This window comes from Tenrec ecaudatus, chromosome 10 (assembly GCF_050624435.1).
Source record: "Tenrec ecaudatus isolate mTenEca1 chromosome 10, mTenEca1.hap1, whole genome shotgun sequence".
Classification (NCBI taxonomy): Eukaryota; Metazoa; Chordata; class Mammalia; order Afrosoricida; family Tenrecidae; genus Tenrec; species Tenrec ecaudatus.
In genome coordinates, this window is record NC_134539.1 from 84,408,589 (window position 1) to 84,433,133 (window position 24,545).

The window sequence follows — 24,545 nt, forward strand, 5'->3', positions numbered from 1 at the left end:
AGAACAAAAAAAATCTTACCATAGTGAATGAAGGGGCAAGTGCAGAGCGGAGACCCAAAGCCCATTTGTCGGCCACTGGAGATCCCCTTGCAGAGGGGTCTAGGGGAGGAGATGAGTCAGTCAGGGTGCGATGTAGCAACGATGAAGAATACAGCTTTCCTCCAGTTCCTAAAGACTTCCTCCCCACCCCACCACTATCATGATCCGAATTCTACCTTGCAAGTCTGGATAGAGCAGAGGATGTACACTGGTGCAGATAGGAGCTGGAAGCACAGGGAATCCAGGGCAGATGATACCTTCAGGACCAGGGGTGTGAGGGGCGATACTAGGAGGGTAGAGGGTGAGTGGGCTGGAAAGAGGGAACCGATTACAAGGATCTACATGTGACCTCCTCCCTGGGGGACAGACAACAGAAAAGGGGTGAAGGGAGATGTCAGACAGGGCAATATATGACAAAATAATGATTTATAAATTATCAAGGGCTCATAAAGGAGGGGAGAGTGGGGAGGGAGGGCGAAAAAAAAGAGGACCTGATGCAAAGGGCTTAAGTGGAGAGCAAATGCTTTGAAAATGAGGGCAAAGAATGTACAGATGTGCTTTACACAATTGATGTATGTATGGATTGTGATAAGAGTTGTATGAGCCCCTAATAAAATGTTTAAAAATTAAATAAATAAAATTAAAATGATAACAATACAAAAAAAAAGTTAGTCTCAGGAAACACAGGGGCAGTTTTACCTGGTCCCAGCGTTGGATTGACTCCACGAAAGTGAATTTGTTTTCTGTTGTGTTTTTCTTTTATGGCCAAGACCTGGGTTTGAATGCCGGCCAGTGCACTCCCCCGTGAGTTTCCCAGCCTGTAACTCTCTATGGGAGTACCAGCAGTCACCGCCCATCTGTCAGTGGAGGCTTGCGCGTGCTTCCACTCGGAGCAGGTTCCTGGGGGGCCTCTGGGTAGGCTTGAATCTTCCCACGGCTCAGTTGGCCAGCTGTGCCATCCACGGGCTCCTCCTGGCATCACGCAGCAGAGCACTCTGATGAAGGCCTGTCTCTGCCACCAGTCCAAGACAGTCAGGGAAAGCACGGTACAGTGCTGGTATAAGGACGGCGCAGTGACTCTGTAAGACAGGGTAGAACTACCCCTGTGGGTTTCCAAGATTCGAACTCTTTACCGGTATAGAAAGCCTGTGGAGGGAGGGGTGCCAGCCCCCCACACTAATCACGGGTTCGATAGGTGCAATTGTATGGTTATTATATATAAAGATTATAGTAAAGTCATGGAGGGTATGGGAGATAGAGTCAGACACATTTCATGCTCACCTCCTGGATGGCCGTGATCTTACCAGCCAGGTCTGCGCACAGCGTGGGCCGAGGCGAGGTGGGACAGGGACTCGGCAGGATGCTAGGGGACACCGTTTATTGCTAACCAAGGGTTGTATCTACTTGGGGGGCGTGACTGTAGGTAACCACACATCACAGGAAGGGGCAGTACCATAGGCACACACATTCTAGGAAGGGGATGAGCTGGAGGTGTGCACATAGGAATGGGAGGGACTAGGGGATACATGTGACAAGATGGACAGACCCTAAATTCATGATGGCTGCCTAGCTTAGGTCACCCCTGGGTGGGCTTGACCTCTCTGGGGTCTTCTACAAGGAAAAGTCAACTATCCTTATGAGAAGGGAGTGGGCTCTACTTATTGTGGGATAAACAGTGGTGACTGCTTGCTCTAGATGGCTGATATCCCTTAGGGAGAATGACCCCTGATCTACTTCTGATGACCTCCAAGTGTATAGTCATTCACAAGCAGCTAAGTTTGGCATATATTTGGAGGAGACAACTTGGGAGAAATCCTTCTGTTTCCCACAAAAGCCCTGTCTTTCTCCCACAGAACTGCTGGGGGCTTCCAACGCTGATCTTCTTAGCAGCCTACGGCATAACCACTGTGGCACCAGGGCTCAGAGTGTACAGCCAGGATCACATTCTGATGGGCCTCAGAACCACATGGTGAGCTTATTAAAATACAGATTTCTTGGCCGAGAGGCTTGCTTCAGTAGGAATCATCATCATCCGAATTATTCCTTATGAAGCACTGTAAGAACCTGACCAATTAACTTCAAGTAAATGAAATCCCCAGACTTCAGGCTCCTGCATCCAGTTTCAGCAAAGGGAAAGCATTCAGAAGTGGACAATCCTACCATTCCTATGCCAGGAGGTTAAAAGAAAAGAACAGGGGAAAAAAAGACTGCAAAGTTTTTGTTTGTCTCTTTTAATCCGCTCCTTGTCCCAACTCTAAATTTTTTTTACTCAGGTATCAAATATAAAAGAGTTCAGAGAGCTAAGGCAAGCCAGCCCAAAATAAGCAGGCTCCCTCCCACGGGGGCGGCTCGCTGGATGCTGGGGTCTCCACTCAGAGCCTGGTAGTAAAAGCTGGTGCAGAAGCACGCGGTTCCAGCGGTGAGTAGGCAGCCGGCCTAAAGGAGACATCACAGGAGAAGAACCTTGTCAGACAAGGGTGGCCATAGGCCCAGGGGCTTGGCCAGGGCAAGGCAGAGGGATAAATTACCCAGAGGGGTTTTCTGCAATGGGGCACAGCTAATAGGGCCAGGCTGTGTAAGAAGTGGTGTTTGTTGGCCTTTTCAAAGAGCTGTGAAAAAAAAAAGGGGGGGGGGACTAGGTCAAGGATACACAGACGGGGATACACACCCTCACCTGTGAAGTCCCGGCTGTCTGTCCCCAAGCTTGTCCTCAAGCCTGCAGCCTTTGCTACTCAAGAGAAACCTGGACCACCACAACCCCTCTCCCCAGCCACACTTCCCACAGGGACCACAGACTCCATGCCCTCGTGGACCCTGAAGTGGGAAACAGGGCAGTTACTTCACCTCCTTTCCGTAGGCATCCGGGAACTGGGCCCCTGTGGAGAGAGGCAAAGGTTAGGAAGAAAGCCTTGTCCTGGGGCCAGCTCAGGTCACCCCTTTCCTGGGGCCGCCCTGGGGAGCATTAGAAGGGACACCCCCAGGAGGCTACCGATCGGTGGAAACACGCATCGGACAGTTGTGGAAATCAAATGCAATGGACTAAGGGGTTTAAAAAGACTTAAGAATTCGCGCGCGGTCTGGGGGAGACAGGCCGCTTCCGAGAGGCTCCGCCCCTGCACCAGACCCCAAAGGTCGCTCCAGAGATACCCACAATCCCAGCCCCAGTCCCTGTCCCCTGACCGTGAGCCCCGTAGGTGGCCATGCCTAAGGCCCCGGCTCCGGACACAGCGCCCAGACGCCTAAAAGCAGCCCCCAATCCAGCCATGGCTGGAGATGGTCACGCGCCAGGAGAACGGGGGCCCGGGCCACCCAAGAAGCCAGCCAATCCCGATGGCCCATGCAAATAAGGCACTCGAGTGCCCAATCTCGGCCGTGTTCATTTCGGCGTCCAGGTCCTCACCCTGGCACTTGCGCCTTTGTAAAACCCCCTCTGAGTGGCTAAGACGTCCGGCGGGCGGAGAAACCAGAACCAATTCAGAGCGGAGCAGCGAAGCGGTGGTGGGCGGGTTGAGAACCGGGCTAAAGGATTTACGTCACGGATTGGCCCACTTTCCAAGTTGGATCGCCTCTTTTTATCAATACCTGCCCCCCCGCCCCAATCGCTGGACAATTTCCAAAGTCCCGCCCCTTTCCCCACAAGCTCCTCCTGCTCAACCTCAAACCAGACCCCCTCCCAAAAAGAGGCGGCCCACGGAAACCCTGGCCCCACCCATCGGACCAAACCCCGCCCACCGTCCTGATGACCCCGCCCCGAGCCAGAAGACCCCGCCTTCTTCGCGTGTTACCCCGCCCCTTGTCGCTCACCCGTTCTCTCCCCGGGGCCGCGAGGACCCCGAGGGTGGGAGATCTGGGGGGTGGGGGGGATGTCTCCTTGTTGTCCAGCTGTCCGTCCGTCCCCGCCCGCCTCCTTGCCCCGCCTCCAATCCCCCGCACTCCAGAGGGCGGGTGGGCCGGCTGGTGGGAGCAGGGGGTGTGCGCCGCTCTCTCGGCGGGGGGCGGGGGAGGCGGCCGCGCGGTGACGCGCGGGGCTGCTGCGGCTGCTCCGCCGGCGGATCATCACTCTCGGGCTGGGATGGACGCGGGGCGGGCGAGCCCCGGCGCGCGGAGCCAGGAGTCCGGGCCTCCCGGCTACTGAGCACCCCCTGAACCTCCCTTCACCTCCGCTTTCCCCCCTGGAAGCCGCGTAGACCCCCGGCCCCGAGCCTCCCGACTCGGCTCCCGCCCTCCTCCGAATCCCCAGACCTCCCCCGCCTCCCCGCCCGCCCTCGGGATCGACTGGATCCCTCCCCCCCCCTGAGAATTCCGGCTGGATCCCTGCCCCTGCACCGCGGATTCTGCGCTCCCGGACCCCTAGCTCCAGGGGAGTGCCGTGGATTCCACCTCCCGCACTCGGATCCCTTAGTATCCTTGGCCTGGGCCACCTTTTGGTTCCTCGAAGCCGACCAAAGGAGCCAGTAGATCCCTGATCCAATCCTGCCCTGTTGCCCCCTCCTCACTCGGTCGTCCTAACTGCCGGGTTACCTGTTCCCGGGTTCCCTCTGACTCTGTCCCCTATCCTTCCTCTCCCCGGGGATCAACTGGATCCCGGCCCCGCCCCCCGGGGCTGGGGCGATCCCCCTCCCCCGCCGGGTGAGACGCTGCGGGCGGGGGCTGGGCCTGCGGGGCCGCGGGGGCTCAGAGGCCGCCGCCCCCCTCCAGAAGCCTGTCCGCCCCCCGCTCGGAACCCTGGACGGAGGCACCACAGCCCCGGGGCTAAGCCAGGTAAGAGCTAAACCCGGCCTGGTGGAGGGGGCTGCGTGGCGGTCCGTTGGGGTCTCCCTGTCCCCGTATCTCTCCCTGCGCCTGGTCTCCCTCAGCCTGCTCCTTCTGCGTGTCTCCGCCTAGGGATGCTCTCGCCGTGTCTCTGCGTCTCGGTCTCTTTGTCTCTGCCTCTCTTCAGTCCATGAATGATCCTTTGAATGGGCCCACAGACCCTGTGTGTGTTTCCATCTCCCCCTCCCCCTCCGCCTCCCCTTCCTGGCCAAGCCATTTTCCCCACTGCAGGAAGGGAGGGTGATGCGGCCTGAGCCCCTGTCCCTCCACTCTCCCGGGCTGGGGGAGTAAGGCCTGGGCTGGACCCGAGAGAGCCGGGCAGAGGGATGGGGAGAAGAAGGTGGGGGGAGCAAGATGTGGCAGACAGAGATGGGGAGAGCCGAGAGAGAAAATGGGGGAGGTAAGAAGAGGTAGGAAAAGAGAGGGCAGAGCTGGAGCTTGTGGGAGAAATTTGGGGAAGGGATTTGGAGGAGAGAGAAAGGCAGGAAACACCAAGGAGAAAGATGTAGGAGAGAACAGCAAAAAGGAAAGACTGGGCTAAGAGACAAGGGAAGACCCAGAGCGAGCTGAGCTGAGCTGGAGAAGGCCGAAGATGATGCTGGGAGGGAGCGCTACCGAGAGAAGAGAGATGGGGGTGGAGGGGGGGGGCGGGTAGGGCTCCAGTGGGAAGGAAAGACATGCTGGTGAGGATGAGGCCAGGGGCCCAAAGTACTGAAGGGAGGGGGCTGTCTGTCTGATGGTATTGGCGTGAAGGATGTGGTGAAGGGGGCCACAAGGCCATGGAAGCCAAGTCCAGGCTGGCTGGCAGAGAGGAGACCATGGAGGAGCCAACCTGAGCCCCCTCCAGGTGGCAGGGGTACAAGAGCTTAAGAGGATCTGAAGAGGGGGGGAGGGCAAGACTGTGATGTGTGTGTGGAAAGGATTCCTGTGTCCTCATCTCTGGAATAAATTGACACCTGCAGAGAGCCACCGGAGGGCTGGCGCCTGGCTCTGAAAGCCCCGCGTCAGCAAACAGCTCTGGCGGCAGGAGGTGGGGGTGGCAGGAGGGTGGGGGCAAGGGGGCTTGGTAAAATGACCTGGGTGCCTGCCCTTTTGGCTTAATCTCTTCCCAGAGCCCTCTGCCCTGAGCACCCAGGCTTCTGAGCAGCAGCTGTGAGGGGTTGGCAAGAGGAAGGGGAGGTGATGGGATTGAGTGAGAGGGAAGGAAGGGGAGGTCTGGCCCTAGGACGTGGGTCAGATTTTGGTCAGGGCAGTAGTGGTGTCTGGGGGCCCAAGTTGCTCAACAGTGCAGGAGGGGAGCCTTGTTTGGACCCAACTGAAGCCCATCTTAGCACCCCTTCTTAATCAGAGGCCTGGTCGCTAAAGTCAGCTCTGATTGGCCAACAAGGGGAGCAAGAGTGGGCCTTTTAGGGTCCTCTCTGCACCCCTATTCCTCCAATTTACATACTTCACCCTCTATCCTGAGCTAGGAAAACTCTAGCATTTTGACTGCTCCCCTGCCCTCCCCCTCATGCCCTGAATGGACCCCAGAGCCAAGCCAGCCCCTTTTCCTCTGCCTCCAGACCCCCCTTCCAGGGTTAAAGCTGCTGCCCGTTGCCGAGGTAACATTGCGGGGCAGCATCCCGTCGCCCAGCAACGGGCTGCAGGATCACGCATCTGTCCCTCGATTTGCCCCTCCAGCACCCCCTCCCTATGCTAGCCCCTGCCTCAAGGCACCTCAACTTCCGTGGGTGGGTGGGGGGGAGGGAGAGGGTCTGGAGAGATAATGGAACCTGGGACCACATGGATCCTTTGGGAATTTGATGTTGGGAGAAGGTACTGGGCTTATGCAGTCCCAAAGAAAGATGGGAGTCTGGCCTGGGGTGGGGGTTCAGTGCCAAGAAATTACAGCTCAAGAGTAATTAACACGTATAAACAAACCCGCCACTTCCTGCTAATTAATGACTTGATATTTTTATTTTATTTTCCTGCTCTATCTCATGTTTTCCTAGCTAGGTGGAAATTGGGACTCCTGAGTCCCTACATAGAGTCTGAAAGGATGGAATAAAGGGTCTGAAAGGGGTGTGTGCTAGGCCTGGGGTGCTGACCTGCTTTCCCCCCCAGCTTTGCCTAGAACCTTTACCACATCCTGGATCCACCCTCAACCTCTCAGGGTGTGTGTATGGGGGGGCCTCCCTTTTGGAGAAAAGGAGAGCATTGTGGATGTATGTGGGGGTGGGTGGGTGTCCCAAGGGACTAGGGGTGGAAACAACGGGTTGGCTTGGTTTGAATTCCAAGTCACTAACCACTTGTCTCTTCTTTTCCCTTCTGTCCACCCGTCCAATCTCTCTTCCCTTGTTCCACCCCTTGTCCCATCTGTGTCTGTCTGTCTGCCTTTTCCACCTCCTTGCTCTCCCCACAAACACCACCACCAGGTCGGGCCTGCCTTTCCCTTCTCCCACCTTCGTCCCCTTCCCCACCCCTTGCCCCCTCCATGGAGAGGAACAGGCCCCTTCCCCATCCAGTCTAACCCCCACCCCTTCCCACGCCCCTCCTCCCTCCTTGCCCCCGCCCCCTCCTCCCTCCTGGGGCGAGGGGGGCCTCCCTCCCTCTCCCCCCCCCTTCTCTCTCTCTCCGAGGGGGGGGGTCCCGGGGAGGGAGGGGGGGTCCCCCGATCAGCATGTGGCTCCTGGCGCTGTGTCTGGTGGGGCTGGCGGGGGCTCAACGGGGGGGAGGAGGTCCCGGCGGCGGCGGCGGCGGCGGCCCCGGCCCCGGCCTCGGCAGCCTCGGGGAGGACCGCTTCCCCGTGGTGAGCACCGCCTACGGGCGGGTGCGCGGCGTGCGGCGCGAACTTCACAACGAGATCCTGGGCCCGGTCGTGCAGTTCCTTGGCGTGCCCTACGCCACACCACCCCTGGGCGCCCGCCGCTTCCAGCCGCCCGAGGCCCCCGCCTCGTGGCCCGGCGTGCGCAACGCCACCACCCTGCCGCCCGCCTGCCCGCAGAACCTGCACGGGGCGCTGCCCGCCATCATGCTGCCCGTGTGGTTCACCGACAACTTGGAGGCGGCCGCCACCTACGTGCAGAACCAGAGCGAGGACTGCCTGTACCTCAACCTCTACGTGCCCACCGAAGATGGTAAGGGCGCCGGCACCAGTCCGGGCACCCCCTGTGGACGCAGCCCACAAACGCACACACAGACCCTCAGGTACTGACTAGACCCCTGGGCCTGCAGGACAGTGCCGGGCACTGTGTCCGCGAAGCCTCAGCGTGAACTCCAAGGATGGTAAGGGGGCTGCAAGCAGTGCCCAGGACCCAGTCCATAGACAGCCACCTCAGAACTTCTGTATACACACGGACAGGGCATCCCCCACCTCCCAAAGACACACACACAGGGCCAGCCACCGAACCAGGCTGTGACCACCCAGCTGCCTACTTGGACCCCCACTCCGCCCCTGCCAGCCTCCGGCTGCTCTGGGGCAGAATATCCACTCTATCTCCATGTGCACCTCAAGACCGATACAAACTCCTTCCTGCCCCTGGCCAACCTGGACGGACTTCCCTCTACGGCCTCACCCCCCAGAGACTCATATTTGAGCTCAGGGCCCTTGATGTGGTGCTCACAGCCTGCCCTTCTCTGTGAGCTCTGGTCCCTAAACCCACCGGAAGGGTCAGTGCCCTTCCTTCAGCCCCTGACCTCTATCCCCAGCCAAACACCTGCTAAGTCAGCCGCTCTCATGATGCACATTCCTGTTCACTGCAGGGACCCCCGGCTTACTCTCCCAGACAGCTCTCTACCTGCCCAGCTGCAGCCCCACAAGACTAATCGAAATCCACTCACCTACTTACAACAAAGAGTCACTGGCAGATCTCCAGCCACCCCAACAGACCATCTTCACAAGTAGACCCCTCTTTCCCTTTCAGTGGCACCCTTCCAGGGCACCCCAACACCCCCAAAGAGATGATCTGTTCTAGACATGGGCTGGGTACCTAGGAACCCCTATATAAATATATATGCCCTATACACTCTACTCTCTCATATAGTGGAGGCCATGGACATCTCAGCTACTCGGCACATCCATCAAATACCACGTGCCCCCAAACCCCACACATCACAATTCCCAACACCTTTACATACAGCACACGCCCCAACATTTCTCTCAAAGTACGCACCCTATCACCCCCAGGCTTCCTACTCCCCATAAAGAGCTACAGCCGCTGAACCTTACCGGGGCAGTTCTCCCTTGAGCTGTAGAGCCGCTTGAGTTACCATCCCTCCATGGCAGCAAGTGTTGAAGTTTATCACCCACACCTATCGGTGCTTCCTAATTCTTCTTGACGTAGGTTATGTCTTCTTCTAGCCCACACGCATACACCTTGACCATATGCTCCGATATTCCACTCACGGGCAGTCCCCAGCATTCTCAACACCCTTTCCACCACATTGGTCACCCCAAGCCCTGCCTAGACATTATCTGCACCATACCTCAGGTGATGAAGATACAATTCTCCATCAATCAAGTCCTCCAATCATACCAATCACATACACCCCGTGCACCTTAACCCACTTCCATTCCAAGATCTCCCATGGGGACCACCCATTTTATAGGCCTCACACCAGCCACGCACCCTGGCACCTAACTACCTCTCCCATATAAACCAGGCCTCTTAACAACCTTCGGGCACAATGCACAGAAAGCCCAATCCCATTCCAGATTCCAAGTACCCTACTCCCTCCCTTACTGCTGACTCACAGTGACCATGCCGACTCACAGTGACCCTATAGGACCAGCTAGAGCTGCCCCTGTGGATTTCCAAGACTGTCACTGTTTAGGGGACTCAAAAGCCCTGTTTTCCCCACGGAGCTGCTGGTGGTTTCAAACTGCTGACCACACAGACCCAAGCATCCTAATGCCCCATGTACCGTTTACCCCAAATCCCTTCATACAGTTTCGTCTACTCCATCACCCTCTGTCTAAAGACCTTCCCATTGACATTGCCCCCTCCTGCTGTGAACCACGAAGCCACCTGCGAATCCAGTACCTCCACGTTGGCCACCTCAACAGTCCACAGTGTGGCCTCTACTCCCACACCTTCGCTTAGGCTGTCTACTCCAACATCCTGCTCATGGGGATTATCGCTTGTCACACACCTCCCCCGATGTGAAATGCCCAATCAACACTTTGCACTAATGGACTGTCCACCGCAACACCTCCAGGCAAATTATGCACCCTCATGCCACCCATGCCCACACCTTCTGTATTTTTAACCATCGCTTATGACAGACCTGCTTGAGGCCTGTCACATTCAGGTGACCTCACTGAATCGGCACACCAGCTTTGGGAAGAAGAGGTTGCCCCCGACACACACACACACGTACACAGCATCCTCACACACATGCATGCCCTGCTAACTTCACCCTCATGCCAGCAGCTTACAGAGGACAGGCCCTGCTGCCAGTGGGTTCCTCTGGGGGTGGGTTGCCAGATGGGAGAAAGCTTCCGGAGGCTGGCCTAGATCTTGGTAACCCATCCCCTTAGGCCTCTGGTGCCAGCTGTCCCCCACCCTACCCCACCCCTCCTCTGGAAAAAGCCTAGAGGGAATTTCTGGGCCCAGTCTGGGGTCTTTCTTGTCTATGTGTGCACTTCTGTCTCCCAGCCCCTCCTGACACCTTATGTGTCAGGTTGGCTCAGGGCACCGTTTCCTATTTCCTGCTTGAGGACTGAACCCCAAATGTGGCAGTAGGTTTGACATGAAAGCTTGGATGGGGCGAGAGGGTGGTGCCCCTAGTGGGAAATTAACTGCTCGGTTGTAAGGACAGTAGGCCTGGGTAAGGGGTAAGTTTGGTGTTGGTCGGGGGGGTGGGGGTGAGGTGGAGTGGAGGGCAAGACCTGATGACCCCTTTCCCTGCTTCACCCCACCTTGGGGAGATGGGGTGAGAAGCCAGGCCTGTGAATATGGATGGAAGAGACAGATAGCTGGCGAGAGGCTGGGTAGGTGGGCAGGTAGTCCTAGCTGACCTACCTATAGCCCTCCAGTGGGGAGCTGAGGGCTTCCCGGGGCTATAGGAGTGGAGTAGGCAGCCCCATAACCCCTTTCTACCCTCTGCCCTCCAGAGTGGTCCAGAGCAGCCTCCCTCCTCACCTGTCCTTTCTGCAGCCTGGGGAGCAGGCAGGCTGTTTGCTGCCCCTGGAGGGGCCTGTGTGAGAAGTGGCAGGGGGCTGGACTTGGGTTCCCTTTGGGCTCCCCTCCCTCCCCTTACCTCTAACACTGTTTCATTTCCAGCAATTAGCAAACACACGGACAAGCCAAATCCCTTCCAGCCAAGTCCCTGTGTCTTAAGACAGGCCTCAGCCCACTCAGGCACCCCACCCCCCAAAACCAGCCTTTTCTTTGGGGCATGACTTTTTCTGGGGAGGGGAACAAAATTGGGTTATAGAAACGTTTTTCTCTTTTCTTGGTTTCTTTTTCTTGCAAACAAATTTTGCTTTTTTGGCTTATTTTTTTCTGCCCCACCCTCCCCTTTTCTGCTTTCTCTCCTCCCCTCCCCATCCACCACCTCCCTCCGACCCCCATCTTTCCCCACAAAATTGTCCTTTTTTCTCTGTTTTGTGTTCCCGGTCTTAGGTCCGCTCACAAAAAAACGTGACGAGGCGACGCTCAATCCGCCAGACACAGGTAGATTTAAAACTCCCGCGGCTGCATGTGGTTGCTGATATGAGGACGCTCACGGCTCTGCCCCCTAACTAAATGTCCCCACAGCCCTCCAAGCCCCTCAGTCGTTCTCCCAACTAAAAACAAAAAAGAAAAGAAAAAATTTTAACAATTGGAACAAAGAATTCTGAAAACTTCAAACAAAATTTGAATGATGGACACATTTGAAAACCTGCAGGAAAAGCTAAACATGGTGAATTCAGTTGAACGGAAAAAAGAAATTGGACTGTCAGGGAAACAAACAAACAAACAAACAAACAAAAGAATTGGATAAACCGTTGAAGGAAATTTGGACGATTTCAAAATTTGAGAAACATCGTATTTGACAAGCCATTTTAATTTGGAGCAAAACAATATTTGAATTAAAAAAATTAAGTTGGCAAATTGGTATGATGGAAACACCAGAAACCTGCTCTGATTTCCAAAAGCCTGGCAGATGCAGAAAGTGCAAAACATTTGAGGTGAATGAAAGAATTTGGAAATTTTTGAAAGCAGGGCCCACTATCTTGAAGTTTCACCACAAAATTTTGAGAAGTGCAAAGAACTTTTTTCTTTTTTTTCCAAAATGGATTTTTCTTTTTTTCTTTTTGGTTTTTTCTTTTCTTGTTGAATCTGCCCCCGAGAGCTTCTTGCTTTTTGGTTGTTGTTTTTTTCTTTCTTTCTTTCTTCTTTCTTGATGCTGTTTTTTGTTGTTGTTGGTTTTGAGATCTTGTTGCCCCGGCCCCCCCTCCTGCTCCTTCCCCTTCTGACTCCCCTATCCCCACACTGGGAGCCCTGGTGGAGGTGCAGGGTGGGGAGAAGGGTAAGCCCCAAGGAGAATGCATAGGAGAGGGCCTTGAAAGAAAGGCGATTTCAGCTTTGCAGTTGCTCACAGGACACTCCAAGTGAGGGAAGACGTAGCATTTGGGGAGGACCCAGAGGATGCTGCCTGCCTAGACACCCTGGCCAGAGTAGTCATGGAAGAGAGGGTGACAGAGGAGGTCACGCAAGACAGCGACCACCACTGGGTGGGGGGGGGGGCTGTCCGTGGGAGTGTCTTTATGACCTGCTAGTTGCCCTGTCGGGAAGGAAGTTTCTAGCTGGCTGAGGGATGTGGGCAGACATGCTGGGCACCGGTTGTGGGTACCACCCAGGTCTTGTTGGCGGAGACCCCCGAGTAGTCGGATACTGAGGTGTCACCGAAGAGGGGTGCCCATTGGGTCAGAGGTGAACCTCAGCCCTGGCACCGTGCTGAGTCCTGGGAAATCCTGCTGGAGAGGGACCGGTACTCTAGCTCGGAGACCCTCACAGACCCTCCCGCCTTTCCGAATCCGTTGCCCCTCACACCTGTCTGGAGCCCCTGAACACCTACTGCCCTTTGTGGCGGAGCTGATGGGGTCCATTGGGGAATGACGAGAGCCAAGTGCAGGGTGGAACCCAGGGCTCAGGTCATTCGGGGGTCCGGAGACTAGAGCCTACACCCTGCTTCATTAAGCAGGCTCTTTCCCACCCTGCCTCTTGCCACATTAATTAGGCTGGGGGTTGCCATGGTAACTAGTGAGGTGACCTAGAAAGGAATTAGGGCGGGGAGGAGACCAAGCCCCCAGGGACCCTAGGGCCGGGCACCCCGGCACCCACAGACCAGGGGACCACGTGGAGCTGAGGCCCAAGGCCTGAGTCCCGAGGAAAGGCCAGGACCCTCTGTGTCTCCAGTTCTAGCTCCAGCCTTGGGAGCTCGCCCTGCCTGGGAGCAGGAGGGCCACTTGATGTGGGCATTGAGAGCAGGAGGTTCCTTGGTCCCAGCAGGTGCCTGGAGGAGGCCCACCCCCATCCCCACTTGGGTTGCCCTTCTTCGGAGTTGTGTGGGCCTTGGAGAAGTGTGATGGCAGGCTGGCAGGGGTGGGGAGAGAACTCCCGCCAGAGCTAGATGGGGAGGGACCGAGGGGAATCCGGTCTTGCCCCCCAGGGACGGGAATGACATGTTCCCTGAGCTTCCCGGCCTGGGAGCTAGGCGGCACTGCTTCTGGTGGGTCTGACTGTGTCCCTGTCCCTCACTTCCTGGCCCGTGCCCCCACCCCAGATATCCGGGACTCAGGGAAGAAGCCCGTGATGCTGTTTCTGCACGGCGGCTCTTACATGGAGGGCACGGGAAACATGTTCGACGGCTCCGTCCTGGCTGCCTATGGCAATGTCATCGTGGCCACGCTCAACTACAGGCTTGGGGTGCTCGGTGAGGTTGGGCAGCCAATTTGGGGGGAGCGGGAGCCTGGAGCGGAGGCGGGCCCGGTGGGCGGCGTCTGGCCTGGTGGGTGGGGATCCTGACACCCCTCGGAATGGCTCCTGGACAGCACCGAGCTGCCCAGAAAGGGGGCAGAGCTGCTGTAACATTCCCCAAGGAGCCCCTTTCTTCCTCGCCTCGGACAGGTTTTCTCAGCACCGGGGACCAAGCGGCAAAAGGCAACTACGGGCTGTTGGACCAGATCCAGGCACTGCGCTGGCTCAGTGAAAACATCGCCCACTTTGGGGGTGACCCCGAGCGCATCACCATCTTTGGCTCGGGGGCAGGGGCCTCCTGTGTCAACCTTCTGATCCTGTCTCACCATTCAGAAGGTACCAGCACCCTCCCCTGCTCCCTTCCCTTAGCCACGCCCCCAATCCACGCCCCCTCCCTCAAGGCTGGGCCCTCACTCCCTTACCCTTACCTCACCAGGACTGTTCCAGAAGGCCATCGCCCAGAGCGGAACGGCCATCTCCAGCTGGTCGGTCAACTACCAGCCGCTCAAATATACGCGGCTGCTGGCGGCCAAGGTGGGCTGTGACCGGGAGGACAGCGCCGAAGCCGTGGAGTGCCTGCGCAGGAAGCCTTCCAGAGAGCTGGTGGACCAGGACGTGCAGCCCGCCCGGTATGGGGGTGGGTGAGGGCCGGGTCCAGGCCATCACTCTTTGCTGGCTCCCAGGAGGTTGAGGTGAGAGGTGCTCGCAGACATTCCATTTGGCAAGGAGGAGAGGTGGACTTCAGGCCCCTCTCGGGCCCCTGCCTCTTGGAAACCTCCCCTAAGTGGAGGTGCCTCAGCAAAGCACGTGTTCCTGGGTGCCACAAAGCCACGAAGGGCTTTCCCAGGGAGGGCACGCCTCCGGATGGTGTCACAGGCATTGCTCAAGTTGGGGAAAGGGTCTTCCCGCCGGTGGGCTCAGGCAGCCCGAGATAAGGCAGGTTGACAAGACTCTGACCCCTTCTCCCTAGCTACCACATTGCCTTTGGCCCCGTGGTGGACGGTGACGTGGTCCCAGACGACCCTGAGATCCTCATGCAGCAGGGAGAATTCCTCAACTACGACATGCTCATCGGCGTCAACCAGGGCGAGGGCCTCAAGTTCGTGGAGGACTCGGCGGAGAGCGAGGACGGTGTGTCGGCCAGCGCCTTCGACTTCACCGTCTCCAACTTTGTGGACAACCTGTACGGCTACCCCGAGGGCAAGGATGTGCTGCGGGAGACCATCAAGTTCATGTACACAGACTGGGCCGACCGGGACAATGGCGAGATGCGGCGGAAGACCTTGCTGGCACTCTTTACTGACCACCAGTGGGTGGCCCCAGCGGTGGCCACCGCCAAGCTGCACGCCGACTACCAGTCCCCTGTCTACTTCTACACCTTCTACCACCACTGCCAGGCCGAGGGCCGGCCCGAGTGGGCGGATGCGGCCCACGGGGACGAGCTGCCCTATGTCTTCGGCGTGCCCATGGTGGGGGCCACTGATCTCTTCCCCTGCAACTTCTCCAAGAATGACGTCATGCTCAGCGCTGTGGTCATGACCTACTGGACCAACTTTGCCAAGACTGGGTGAGGGCCCAGGGGGCTGGGTTGGGGTGCCCCCTGGAAGCATAAGCCACAGCCTCCCTCCTAGGAGGGAGGGCCTATCACCTGCCACTCACTCTTGCCTTTCCCTTCTCGCTTGCTCAACTCCGACACCTGCTGGACGCCTGCATTTTGTCAGGCACTGAGCTGAGTGTCTGCTAGTCTGCAGAATAGCTCCCAGGGTTCCCTGGGCTGGGCTCCTTCTACAGCTTCACCTGGTGTCTCCCTCTCCTTCCCTCCTGCGCCTACCTATCTTCTTTTCCTCTCTGAGTGCCTCTGCCCAGCTCCCCCGCGCCCCCAGCCCCATCTGACCATTTGGCTCTCTGTGGTCACTTATGTGGATGGGGCCGTTTCTTTATTTTGGTCTCAATGTCTCCCTCCATCTTGTGAGAGGCCCAGCCATCCTTCCCTCGGCCTTCTTTGAGCTGTTTGCTTTTGCTACCTCTGAATACCTTCTGGTGCCCCCAGCCCCCGGCTGTCCCTCTGTCTCTCGCTCACCCTCTGTTTCTGCCTGTCCTTGCCTCCGTGCACCCTCTGGCAGTTTCTCTGCACCCATCTGTCTGTCTGTCTGTCTCTGGCGGATCGTTTTTCTCCCTGGCTGGCCGTATTGCCTCTCCATCTCTGCCTCGGCATTTGACATCTTGAGCTCTGCCTTTCTTTCTGTCTCCCTGGTTTTGGGCGTCTGTCTGTCTCCCTCCTGCCCACCCTATCTCCCCGCCTGAGCCTCGTCATCATTGCTCCTTTTCCTACCCTCCTGTACCCACAGTGACCCCAACCAGCCGGTGCCGCAGGACACCAAGTTCATCCACACCAAGCCCAACCGCTTCGAGGAGGTGGTGTGGAGCAAGTTCAACAGCAAGGAGAAGCAGTACCTGCACATCGGTCTGAAGCCGCGCGTGCGAGACAACTACCGCGCCAATAAGGTGGCCTTCTGGCTGGAGCTGGTGCCCCATTTGCACAACTTGCACACGGAGCTCTTCACCACCACCACGCGCCTGCCTCCCTATGCCACGCGCTGGCCGCCACGCCCACCACCCGGTGCCCCGGGCACACGCCGACCTCCACCTCCCGCTACCCAGCCTCCTGAGCCGGATCTTGAGCCAGGCCCCAGGGCCTATGACCGTTTCCCTGGGGACTCCCGGGACTACTCCACGGAACTCAGCGTCACCGTGGCAGTGGGTGCCTCCCTCCTCTTCCTCAACATCCTTGCCTTCGCTGCCCTGTACTACAAGCGGGACCGGCGGCAGGAGCTCCGGTGCAGGCGGCTCAGTCCACCTGGGGGCTCAGGCTCTGGTGGCCCGGGTGGGGGCCCCCTGCTCCCTGCCACTGGCCGGGAGCTGCCCCCAGAGGAGGAGCTCGTGTCATTGCAGCTGAAGCGAGGTGGTGGCGTCGGGGCAGACCCTGCTGAGGCCCTGCGCCCAGCCTGTCCACCCGACTATACCCTGGCCCTGCGCCGGGCACCGGACGATGTGCCTCTCTTGGCCCCTGGGGCCCTGACCCTGCTGCCCAGTGGCCTGGGGCCACCCCCGCCTCCACCGCCCCCATCCCTTCACCCTTTTGGGCCCTTCCCCCCACTTCCCCCGACTGCTACCAGCCACAACAACACGCTACCCCACCCTCACTCCACCACTCGGGTATAGGGGGCAGCTGGGGGAGGCCCTCCTCCCCAGCCCTCCCCGGCCCCAGTGGGAAGCGCCCCTCCAGAGGGAGGAGGGAGGACTCGGCCACGGGGCTCTGCTCTGTGGAGCTCTCCCGCGTGGAGGAGCGTGAAGGAGGACCCGGATCTCCTCTCGGGGATGGGTGACATCCCCGTGTTCTTCTCTGGACCTAGGCCTTTGGACAACTGGAGGGGGGGTGTTTTTACCCCTCCCCCAGGACACCAGCCTTCGGGTGTGTGGCAACATGGGGGGTGCTTTCTCATGAGGGGGTGTGTTTTCCCATGTGCAGGGTGAGGTTTTTTTTGCTGCCCTGGACACATGTTGGCCCCCTCAAAGAATGTCTGCAGGGGTTTGTGCCCCTGCGCCCTGTTCCCTCATGCCTTCTCCTGCCTCGTCCCCCTCCCCACCCCCTGGAGACCCTGGAAGTGGTGTGTTCGAGGCACGCTGTGGGCCTTGGCCACCAGACAGTGCAGGGTGGTACTGGGAAGCAGGATGAGGAAGTCACAGGCCCTTCCCCTTGCCCCCCGCCCCCAGTAAAGCATGCCGATCCCCTGGCACGCTGCGAACAGCATGTTTTCCCGGGTGGGCCCGAGCCTTCCACGGACAATGGCGACGGATACAGGTTTCCTGTCGGGGGTGGGGGCGGGGGAGAGGGAGCAGATCCACACCTTGAGGTGCTGCCTGAGAACTTGCTCTCCCAGGGGCTCCAGGATGCCTTTCTCTCAGTGGACACACATTCTTGTGCGCGCTTCCCCATGCAGGCAGCCCCTTCTCTCCAGCACTTCCCTGCACCCCCGAGCCTCAGATCTAGCACTCCGTTTCTCCCCACAGAGCAGGCAGCAACAGACTGGAAATGACAGATGCTGAGGCGGGGAGGGGGAGATATCCAAATCCTGAGTGGGGGACAGCACTGCCCCTTGCTGCCGCAGAGATGCGGAGTGGAGGGGGGCCACCCATAGGGGCCATGCATGTTTGACCAAAGTCCTCACCCAGGGTCTGAGGACAGCCTTCACCCTCAGTCTGCGGACAGTCACTCACATGTGCCAAACCGGGGAGGTGGGCTTGAGTGGGCAGAAGACGTTTCCCGAATGTGCCAAGGATTCCCCAGTCCTGGCCCAGGGCAGGGGACCCTGGGGGTGGGGCGTGCAGGTAAAGAGCCTAGTGTATGTCTCATCACCATGTCTCATCCCTCTTTTCTGCCCCAACCTACTCCATCCCGGTCTCCCTCTTTGAACCTGTCCCATCTCAGAGCAACCTCCTCCCCTGCCCTGCCCCAGCCTCCAGGGCCTGGGAAAGGAGAGCTGGGGCCAAAGATTTCACAGGACAGGTTGGGGAGAGGATGAGGTCAGCCGGGGCTGAGAAACAGGTGGAAGGCGTACTGGGGGTGGGTGGGAGTTGGGAGCCTGAGACCTGGCCTGACAACCAACAGGAAGCATTTGGAAGGAAATGCGTGTGGTGCACCCCCACACCCCGCCCAAGGAGGATGAGTTTGAGCCTCTGGAGTGAGAACCAGCGCTGGGAAGACAAGGGAACCACAGCGAGGAGAGACCCTGGTCTGCTGGCCTTTGTGGAACACCAGTGCCAAACTTGGGTAGGGGTGGGTGCTGTCCTCCATTGACACCCAAAGCCAGACCCCTAGTCTTGAATCCCCAGAACTTTACCTCCCGATTGTCTTTACCTTCCCCTCCCACTTTCACCCATGGAAATTTAGTTATTTTCTGATCCCTTCCCCTGCCTGTTCCAGCTCCTCCCCAAACAGTCATGCCCTCCAAATGCTAGGGCCCCTGGGCCCTGAACCCTATAGACAGATGCCCCCCCCAGAATTGGGGCATGGGAGAGGGGCTGGGGGACCCCATGATTCAGCCACGGACTCTGATGCCCAGCCCCTCCCCACCCAGAACAATTCCCTGACAACCCTGTCCCCCGCGGCTCTGTCCACATTTTTAAACCTGGCAAAAGATGAAGAGAATATTGTAAATATAAAAGTTTAACTGTTGGTCAAGACTGCTGTGATGTGAGGGGTGAGGGGACTGAAGATGGGCCCCCCCATCCAACTGCCTGCCCCTCCTTTCCAGGGAACGGCTCTCCCACGGCCTCAGAGAAGGGAGAGTAGGGGCTGGGGGTGATCACCCTAGTAATGGGTTGTTGGGGGAGTTAGGACAGGACCCTGGCATGGAGGTGGGGGCGGGCAGAGGTCAAAGGGAATCTATGGGCTGGCCTTGGCAGCTGACTTGCTTTTCGGGTGCGGAGTCGGCCCTCTGCTGCAATGTGGGTGCAGGCTGGAGGGTCACACCTGAGCCCAGGACGCTGAGGGGAGCCCTTGGCCCATTGTGAGGAGCATCCTCAGCGTCATTGTGACCCGCTTGCTCCCAGGAGCCCCGGGGACAGGTAAGCCCCTGGGAGCTGATGCGTGGAGCAGACAGAGTGGGTTGGGGGCCTAGGGGCCCAGGTGGCCCTGAGGACCCCCATGGCCATAGCTGAGCAGCCACCGCCTGAGTGGGCTTCCTATCACAGCCCCACCAACAGCTGCCAGGACCTGGGCAACTCCATCCTGCTGCTCCTGGGCCTCATCATCTGCATTAACATTGGCATCAACATGGTGACCCTGGTCAGAGGGGTGCCAGGCGGGAGGGTGGGTGGGAGGGAGGGTGGGCCTGGAGGGTCACTGTGTCCTCCCCCACCTAGCTCTGGCGCAGACTCCGTGGCTTCTTACATCAAGCGTTCCATTATATTTGTGTGAAAGGTAAGCAAGGTTGGGGTTTGGGCTGTAGGAAACCTTCATGCTGACTGCTCCCCCTTTCGGGCTCCCCTGCCGTGCAGTGTCCCGCTCCGCCCCTCTAGCAGTCAGCAGGCCCACAGGGCCCCTCACCTCTCCCCCACCTACAGAAGCTCTTAAGTCATCCACATCTGGAAAGCAGACCACCCATCAGCCCTCAAGGAAAAAAAGCTCCCCTCCAGTCCATCTCCGCTGCACCATGGACCCTGTGAAGATGTCTGTGACCCCGCCACCCGCGCGCCGCCACCGCCGTCGGGACGCTGCGATGCACCGTGCCCACCACCTCGCCGACTGGTGCCCCGACACTGACGAGGACGACAAGCACCCGGCAATCTGCTCCCACCACTGGGATTGCCCGGACCACTGGGAAGGCTTCCAAGCCACCCAGGGAGCCTGGGACCCCTGGGCCCAGGACGCGATGGGGCCGCCTGCCCAGACCATCCGCTTCCAGCAAACCGTATCGGAAAGGCCCCTCAAAACAGAGGTCCGGTCAGAGATGGACCTAGAGGCCTATGTGTACTCCGTGAACCCCCCACCGCCCAGCCACGAGGCCCTGAACCACAACAACAGTGGGGTGGCGGCAGAGGACGCGGCCTGCTCCCCGGCCCCACCGCCTGTCCTGGGCCCAGCGATCGTCCCGGACATTCCCCGTAGGCGATCCTCTTTCCGAGTGTCCTATGATGCCCGGGACGTGAGGCGGCGGCTGCGGGAGCTGACTCGGGAGGTGGAGGCCCTGTCTCACTGTTACCCCATGCCCTCCAGATCCAACACCAATGAAGGCACGAGCCAGGCCTGGGTCTACCGTCCCCTGGCGGGGAGGTAACTGGGGAAATAAAAGAGAGAGAGAGGTGCTGGTTCACGTTGCTGTGTGGGGGTGGCAGGCATCGCACCTAGACACTCTGGTTGCTAAGGGAATGATCTCCCTGGCAACGGGGCATGGAGGACCCTGATGAACCTCTTGCCCTCAACAGACCCTGCCCTCAGCCTTGTCCTAGACCCTGCCTGGTTCCAAGGCTCCCACCTGCCCCTCCACTGCTTGCTTTAGTGTCCAGGAAAGCCTCCCGGATGCCAGCCCAGATCCTCAGCCAGTCTTGCTCTTCAGGGGAGGACCCCCATCCCCATGCCCATAGCCCCTCAGTGGCCTCTGGCAGAGTCTAGGTTTGAGCTGTAGTGGCCGGTGAGGTAGGGACAGTCTCTCCCTCTAGGACCTGCTTCTCCGAAGGGGAAGTGGCAGTACCCCAGACGGCGCTGTGTTTCCCAGGCAGGACCTGAAGCAGATCCAGAGACTTGCTCAAGCGTTGCCTCACTAAAATATCAGGGTCCCCGGGCCCTCGTCCCTTCATTAACGCCCCCCGCCCCATGTCACGAATATAAAGGATGGAGACGCAGAGGTCTAATGACTTGCTCATGGTCGCGCAGACATCACAAATCAAGCTGGTGGCCTCAAATGTTCCATCTCCCTGTTCCTGCAGGTGGCTTCTTTTGCCAGCCTGGCCCACCAGAATCTCCCACTGTCCTCCGTTCTCCACGTCGACTTTCCATCCAGAGAACCAAAGGCCTAGAGAGGGTCACGTGCACACACATGCACACAGAGCCAGGTGAGCGCGTCCAAGCTAAAGGAGTTGGACTTGACCGTACACACCAGATGGATTTCTGGAACTCGCCAGACCTGCATGAATTAATTACCCTGCTGCTATGCTGATTCATGATCACCCAACACTTTCGGTGGATGTAAGATTCCATTAGGTGGGAATGAATCGAGGACCCCTCTGTTGGGTAGGACGCCTGATGGTCAATGCTGTCCTTTTCCCGCATTCTGTTTCTGGTGAGTGGGTCCCTGTTTTCCTGCTGAGGGCAGCCGAGAGCCTCTCCCGCTGCTCCCAGTCAGTGAGGCACCTGGTGTAAAGCAGTTACGTCTACTTTGTGCTTTGTGGGCTTCATGTGATTGTCTTAAGGGGTCGTTGACAGTTTTTGGAAAGGGCTAATCAGACCGTCAGTTGGTAAATAAAAAAACAAACAAACACTGACTTATGTCAGTGGAGGCCTACTCATGGCAACCTTACAGGACAGGGTAGAACCAAGTGCCTCTGTGAGGTTCCCAGACTGTCACTCTTGATGGCAGTAGAAAGGTCTATGTCCTGTGGAGCAGCTAATGATTTCAACAACTGCTGACCTTGAGGATCGCAATCCACGACGTACACACACACACACACACACACACACACACACACACACACGCCACCAGGGCTCCTCGCAGTTTGTCAGGAAGGACCGGCATCATGGCTGTGGGTGGCAGGGGCAGCAACCTCCGTTTAAAGCTTCCAGTTGCGGAAGAAGTGGGCTCAGTGATCCCAATAGTAGAACTTCAATCCCTGGATGTCAGAGGACGGATGCAGTAGCGTGACCTCGGGCTGGATCCTAAGGGCCATCGAGCTAAGAGCTCCAGAGGAGCACAGGGCAACGAGCGACTGCACAACGGAAAAGAACAATGAAGGGCAAGAAGTCTCCCGTGCGTGGGTCAGCCTCTAGGAAGGCTGTCTTGTGACTAGCTAACAGGGGTCAGGTGCAGGGTCACGCAAGCTCCCGTGGAGGCAGAGAGACCGACGAAGTCAGGATAGTTTGGGGCTGGACTCTGTAAGTGGGCAACAAGGGTAGGGATGGTCGTGTAAGGGGCCCACAGAGAAGACGAAAGAGCTGCCGCATCTGCATTGTGATGCCCTGCAATTTGCCTCATTGTGACCTGGCTCCTCACCAACTCAGGAGGGGGGTCCCCAAATCTTGGCATGAGTGCAGTGAGGGCCAGGGCTGGTGGGGGGGTGCACGGCCCAGGTGGCCCTAGGACCCCCCCCCACCATGGGAGACCATCCATATGATGCCCTGGGGTGCTGTAATCAATACCAAGAAAGCCCCCAGGACACTGAGGACTTCCTCCTCCTGCTGCTGGGCCTGATCATTCTTGTCAACATTGGGGTCAACATGGCAATTGTGGTAAGTGATGGCCGCAGGCAGGTGCTAAGGGTGGAGAAACCCGAGGAACTGTGCGTGTGTGGGGCCTGGTCTGTTGGGGGTGGGGAGGTGGGAGTTGCAGCTGGCATCTCCACTTGTGGGAGTGGTCTTGGCTGGGATGGGGTCAGGGGCTGGGGGTGGGGAACCTGGCCTTCACTGTCGCCGTCCCCACCACTAGATGTGGCACAGGTTCCGGAATGTCTTAGACAAGATCTTTTGGATTAATCAGAAAAGTAAGTACGGCAGTGAGAGGGGTAGGGGCCCTCCAACCACAATCCCTGGAAACCCAGGGCTCGGTGCTCGCGAGCCTGACCTCTTCTGACAGCTCCTGACCTCTTGGGGACTCTTGCCTTCCTCAGATGCCTTCCAGTCCGATCCAAACTCTCCCGAAGATCCGTGTCAGAGCCCAGCCAGGGATGTCCACATTCACTGCACCCTGGACCCTGTTGAGGTGAAAATGACCCAGTCCACCCACTGCTCTTCCTCTTCCTATCACCTTGGCAACCACCTCCACAACACCCCCCTCTGCCGAAGACGCCGCCAACGCCGACGCCGCAGCCGCAACCACCACTTCCACGGCCGCCACCACTGCAGCCACCAGCAAAGGCCAGTGAGCTACAGACCATTCCCCCATGGTCACCCAGTCTTCAGTGGCCTGCATCACAGGCACCAGCCGCCACCCCTGCAGCCCAGGCCTTGCTTGGGCAGGGAGGATCAGGACTACTACCCGGAGGACAACAACGAGGAGGACCGGCCACACCCCATGCACCCACCAGGGGGCTGGAGAGGACTCTATCCCAGGTTGGGCCTGCCCTCCAGGCCAGGCCTGTGGAGCCAACAGAACCGCATCCTGGCTAGTCTGCCTCCACCCTCTGTCTACATGTCCCCTGAGCTGCGCCGCATACCCAAGCGAGTGGAGGCCAAGTCTGAGCTGAGGCTGCAGACCTTTGGCCCCCGTTGCTCACAATCCCACGTTTGGGGCAACGTGGAGGCTGAACACTGGGCCTCCACTCCTCAACCAACATGCCGCCTGCCCCCTCCCCCCGCCTGGGTCCCTGGGGGACATAGCCCTCAACCCTCTCGGGGTCACCTAATCTATGATTCCTGGGAGCAGCGGCGGAGAGGTCTAGATTGCCCTGAGCCGCCCCCACTGGTGCCCCGGAGCTCGACCCGACCTGAAGCCCAGGGTTACCGGGATCACTATTCCCCACAGTCCCACCGGCGGGCTCACCCTAGCCATGCTTACAGCCAGCCCAACCGCAGCCCCCACCCATCCTCAGGACACTTGCCATATAGCGCTCGGGAGCCCCATGAGGCTCGGCGTCGGGTGGCTGAGTGGACTGAAACACTGCCCGGTCGGCATCTTCTGACCACCTCGACCTCCCTCACCATGTTGGGTGAGGCCTCCTGCCACCGGGGCCCAGCCCCTGGCTCGACCCTACTCCACCACTCCTCCCAGCCCTTGTCTGTGGCCCAGGCAGAGCCTGCCCCAACCCCAACCACCTTCATCCCACTCAGCCGGAGCCCGGGGGGCAATACCAACTACCAGGTGTACGACAGCCTGGAGCTGAAGCGACAAGTGCAGGAGGGCCGAGTCCGGGCTAGCTCGTTGCCACCACCTTCCACCTCAGCCTCCAGGCCCTCTCTGCACCATAGCCGGGCTGGGAGACTTAGCTGACCAGCAGGCAAGGCAGGGGCAGGTGGCAGGGTCGGACATGGAGAAAGAA

General features: G+C 58.6%; 4 protein-coding genes across 5 annotated transcripts; 3 read left to right on the forward strand and 1 right to left on the reverse strand.

The window, feature by feature from the left end:
- Window positions 1–2,254: 2,254 nt before the first annotated feature.
- On the reverse strand, window positions 2,255–3,345 carry TMEM256 (transmembrane protein 256). The gene is made up of 4 exons (XM_075560839.1): window positions 3,220–3,345; window positions 2,884–2,915; window positions 2,568–2,648; window positions 2,255–2,475 (listed from the first exon to the last, which is right to left on the reverse strand). The coding sequence occupies exons 1-4, from the start codon at window positions 3,302–3,304 to the stop codon at window positions 2,332–2,334; spliced, it is 342 nt and encodes a 113-aa protein (XP_075416954.1). The 5' UTR covers window positions 3,305–3,345; the 3' UTR covers window positions 2,255–2,331.
- A 664-nt stretch (window positions 3,346–4,009) lies between these two features.
- On the forward strand, window positions 4,010–19,032 carry NLGN2 (neuroligin 2). 2 transcript variants are annotated; one of them, XM_075560840.1, is made up of 8 exons: window positions 4,024–4,800; window positions 7,266–7,967; window positions 11,457–11,507; window positions 13,603–13,752; window positions 13,947–14,132; window positions 14,233–14,425; window positions 14,767–15,363; window positions 16,145–19,032. In XM_075560840.1, exons 2-8 carry the CDS (start codon window positions 7,511–7,513, stop codon window positions 17,016–17,018), a joined length of 2,508 nt encoding a protein of 835 aa, XP_075416955.1. In that variant the 5' UTR covers window positions 4,024–4,800; window positions 7,266–7,510; the 3' UTR covers window positions 17,019–19,032. The 2 variants fall into 2 exon arrangements, with proteins under 2 accessions (XP_075416956.1, XP_075416955.1); XM_075560841.1 differs by lacking the exon at window positions 11,457–11,507 and having other exon boundaries at window positions 4,010–4,800.
- A 424-nt stretch (window positions 19,033–19,456) lies between these two features.
- On the forward strand, window positions 19,457–20,635 carry SPEM1 (spermatid maturation 1). Its single transcript, XM_075560842.1, has 3 exons — window positions 19,457–19,644; window positions 19,722–19,779; window positions 19,923–20,635. Exons 1-3 carry the CDS (start codon window positions 19,504–19,506, stop codon window positions 20,633–20,635), a joined length of 912 nt encoding a protein of 303 aa, XP_075416957.1. The 5' UTR covers window positions 19,457–19,503.
- Window positions 20,636–22,665: 2,030 nt separating this feature from the next.
- Window positions 22,666–24,496, forward strand: SPEM2 (SPEM family member 2). The gene is made up of 3 exons (XM_075559564.1): window positions 22,666–22,800; window positions 22,997–23,051; window positions 23,178–24,496. The coding sequence occupies exons 1-3, from the start codon at window positions 22,666–22,668 to the stop codon at window positions 24,494–24,496; spliced, it is 1,509 nt and encodes a 502-aa protein (XP_075415679.1).
- The last annotated feature ends 49 nt before the right edge of the window (window positions 24,497–24,545 follow it).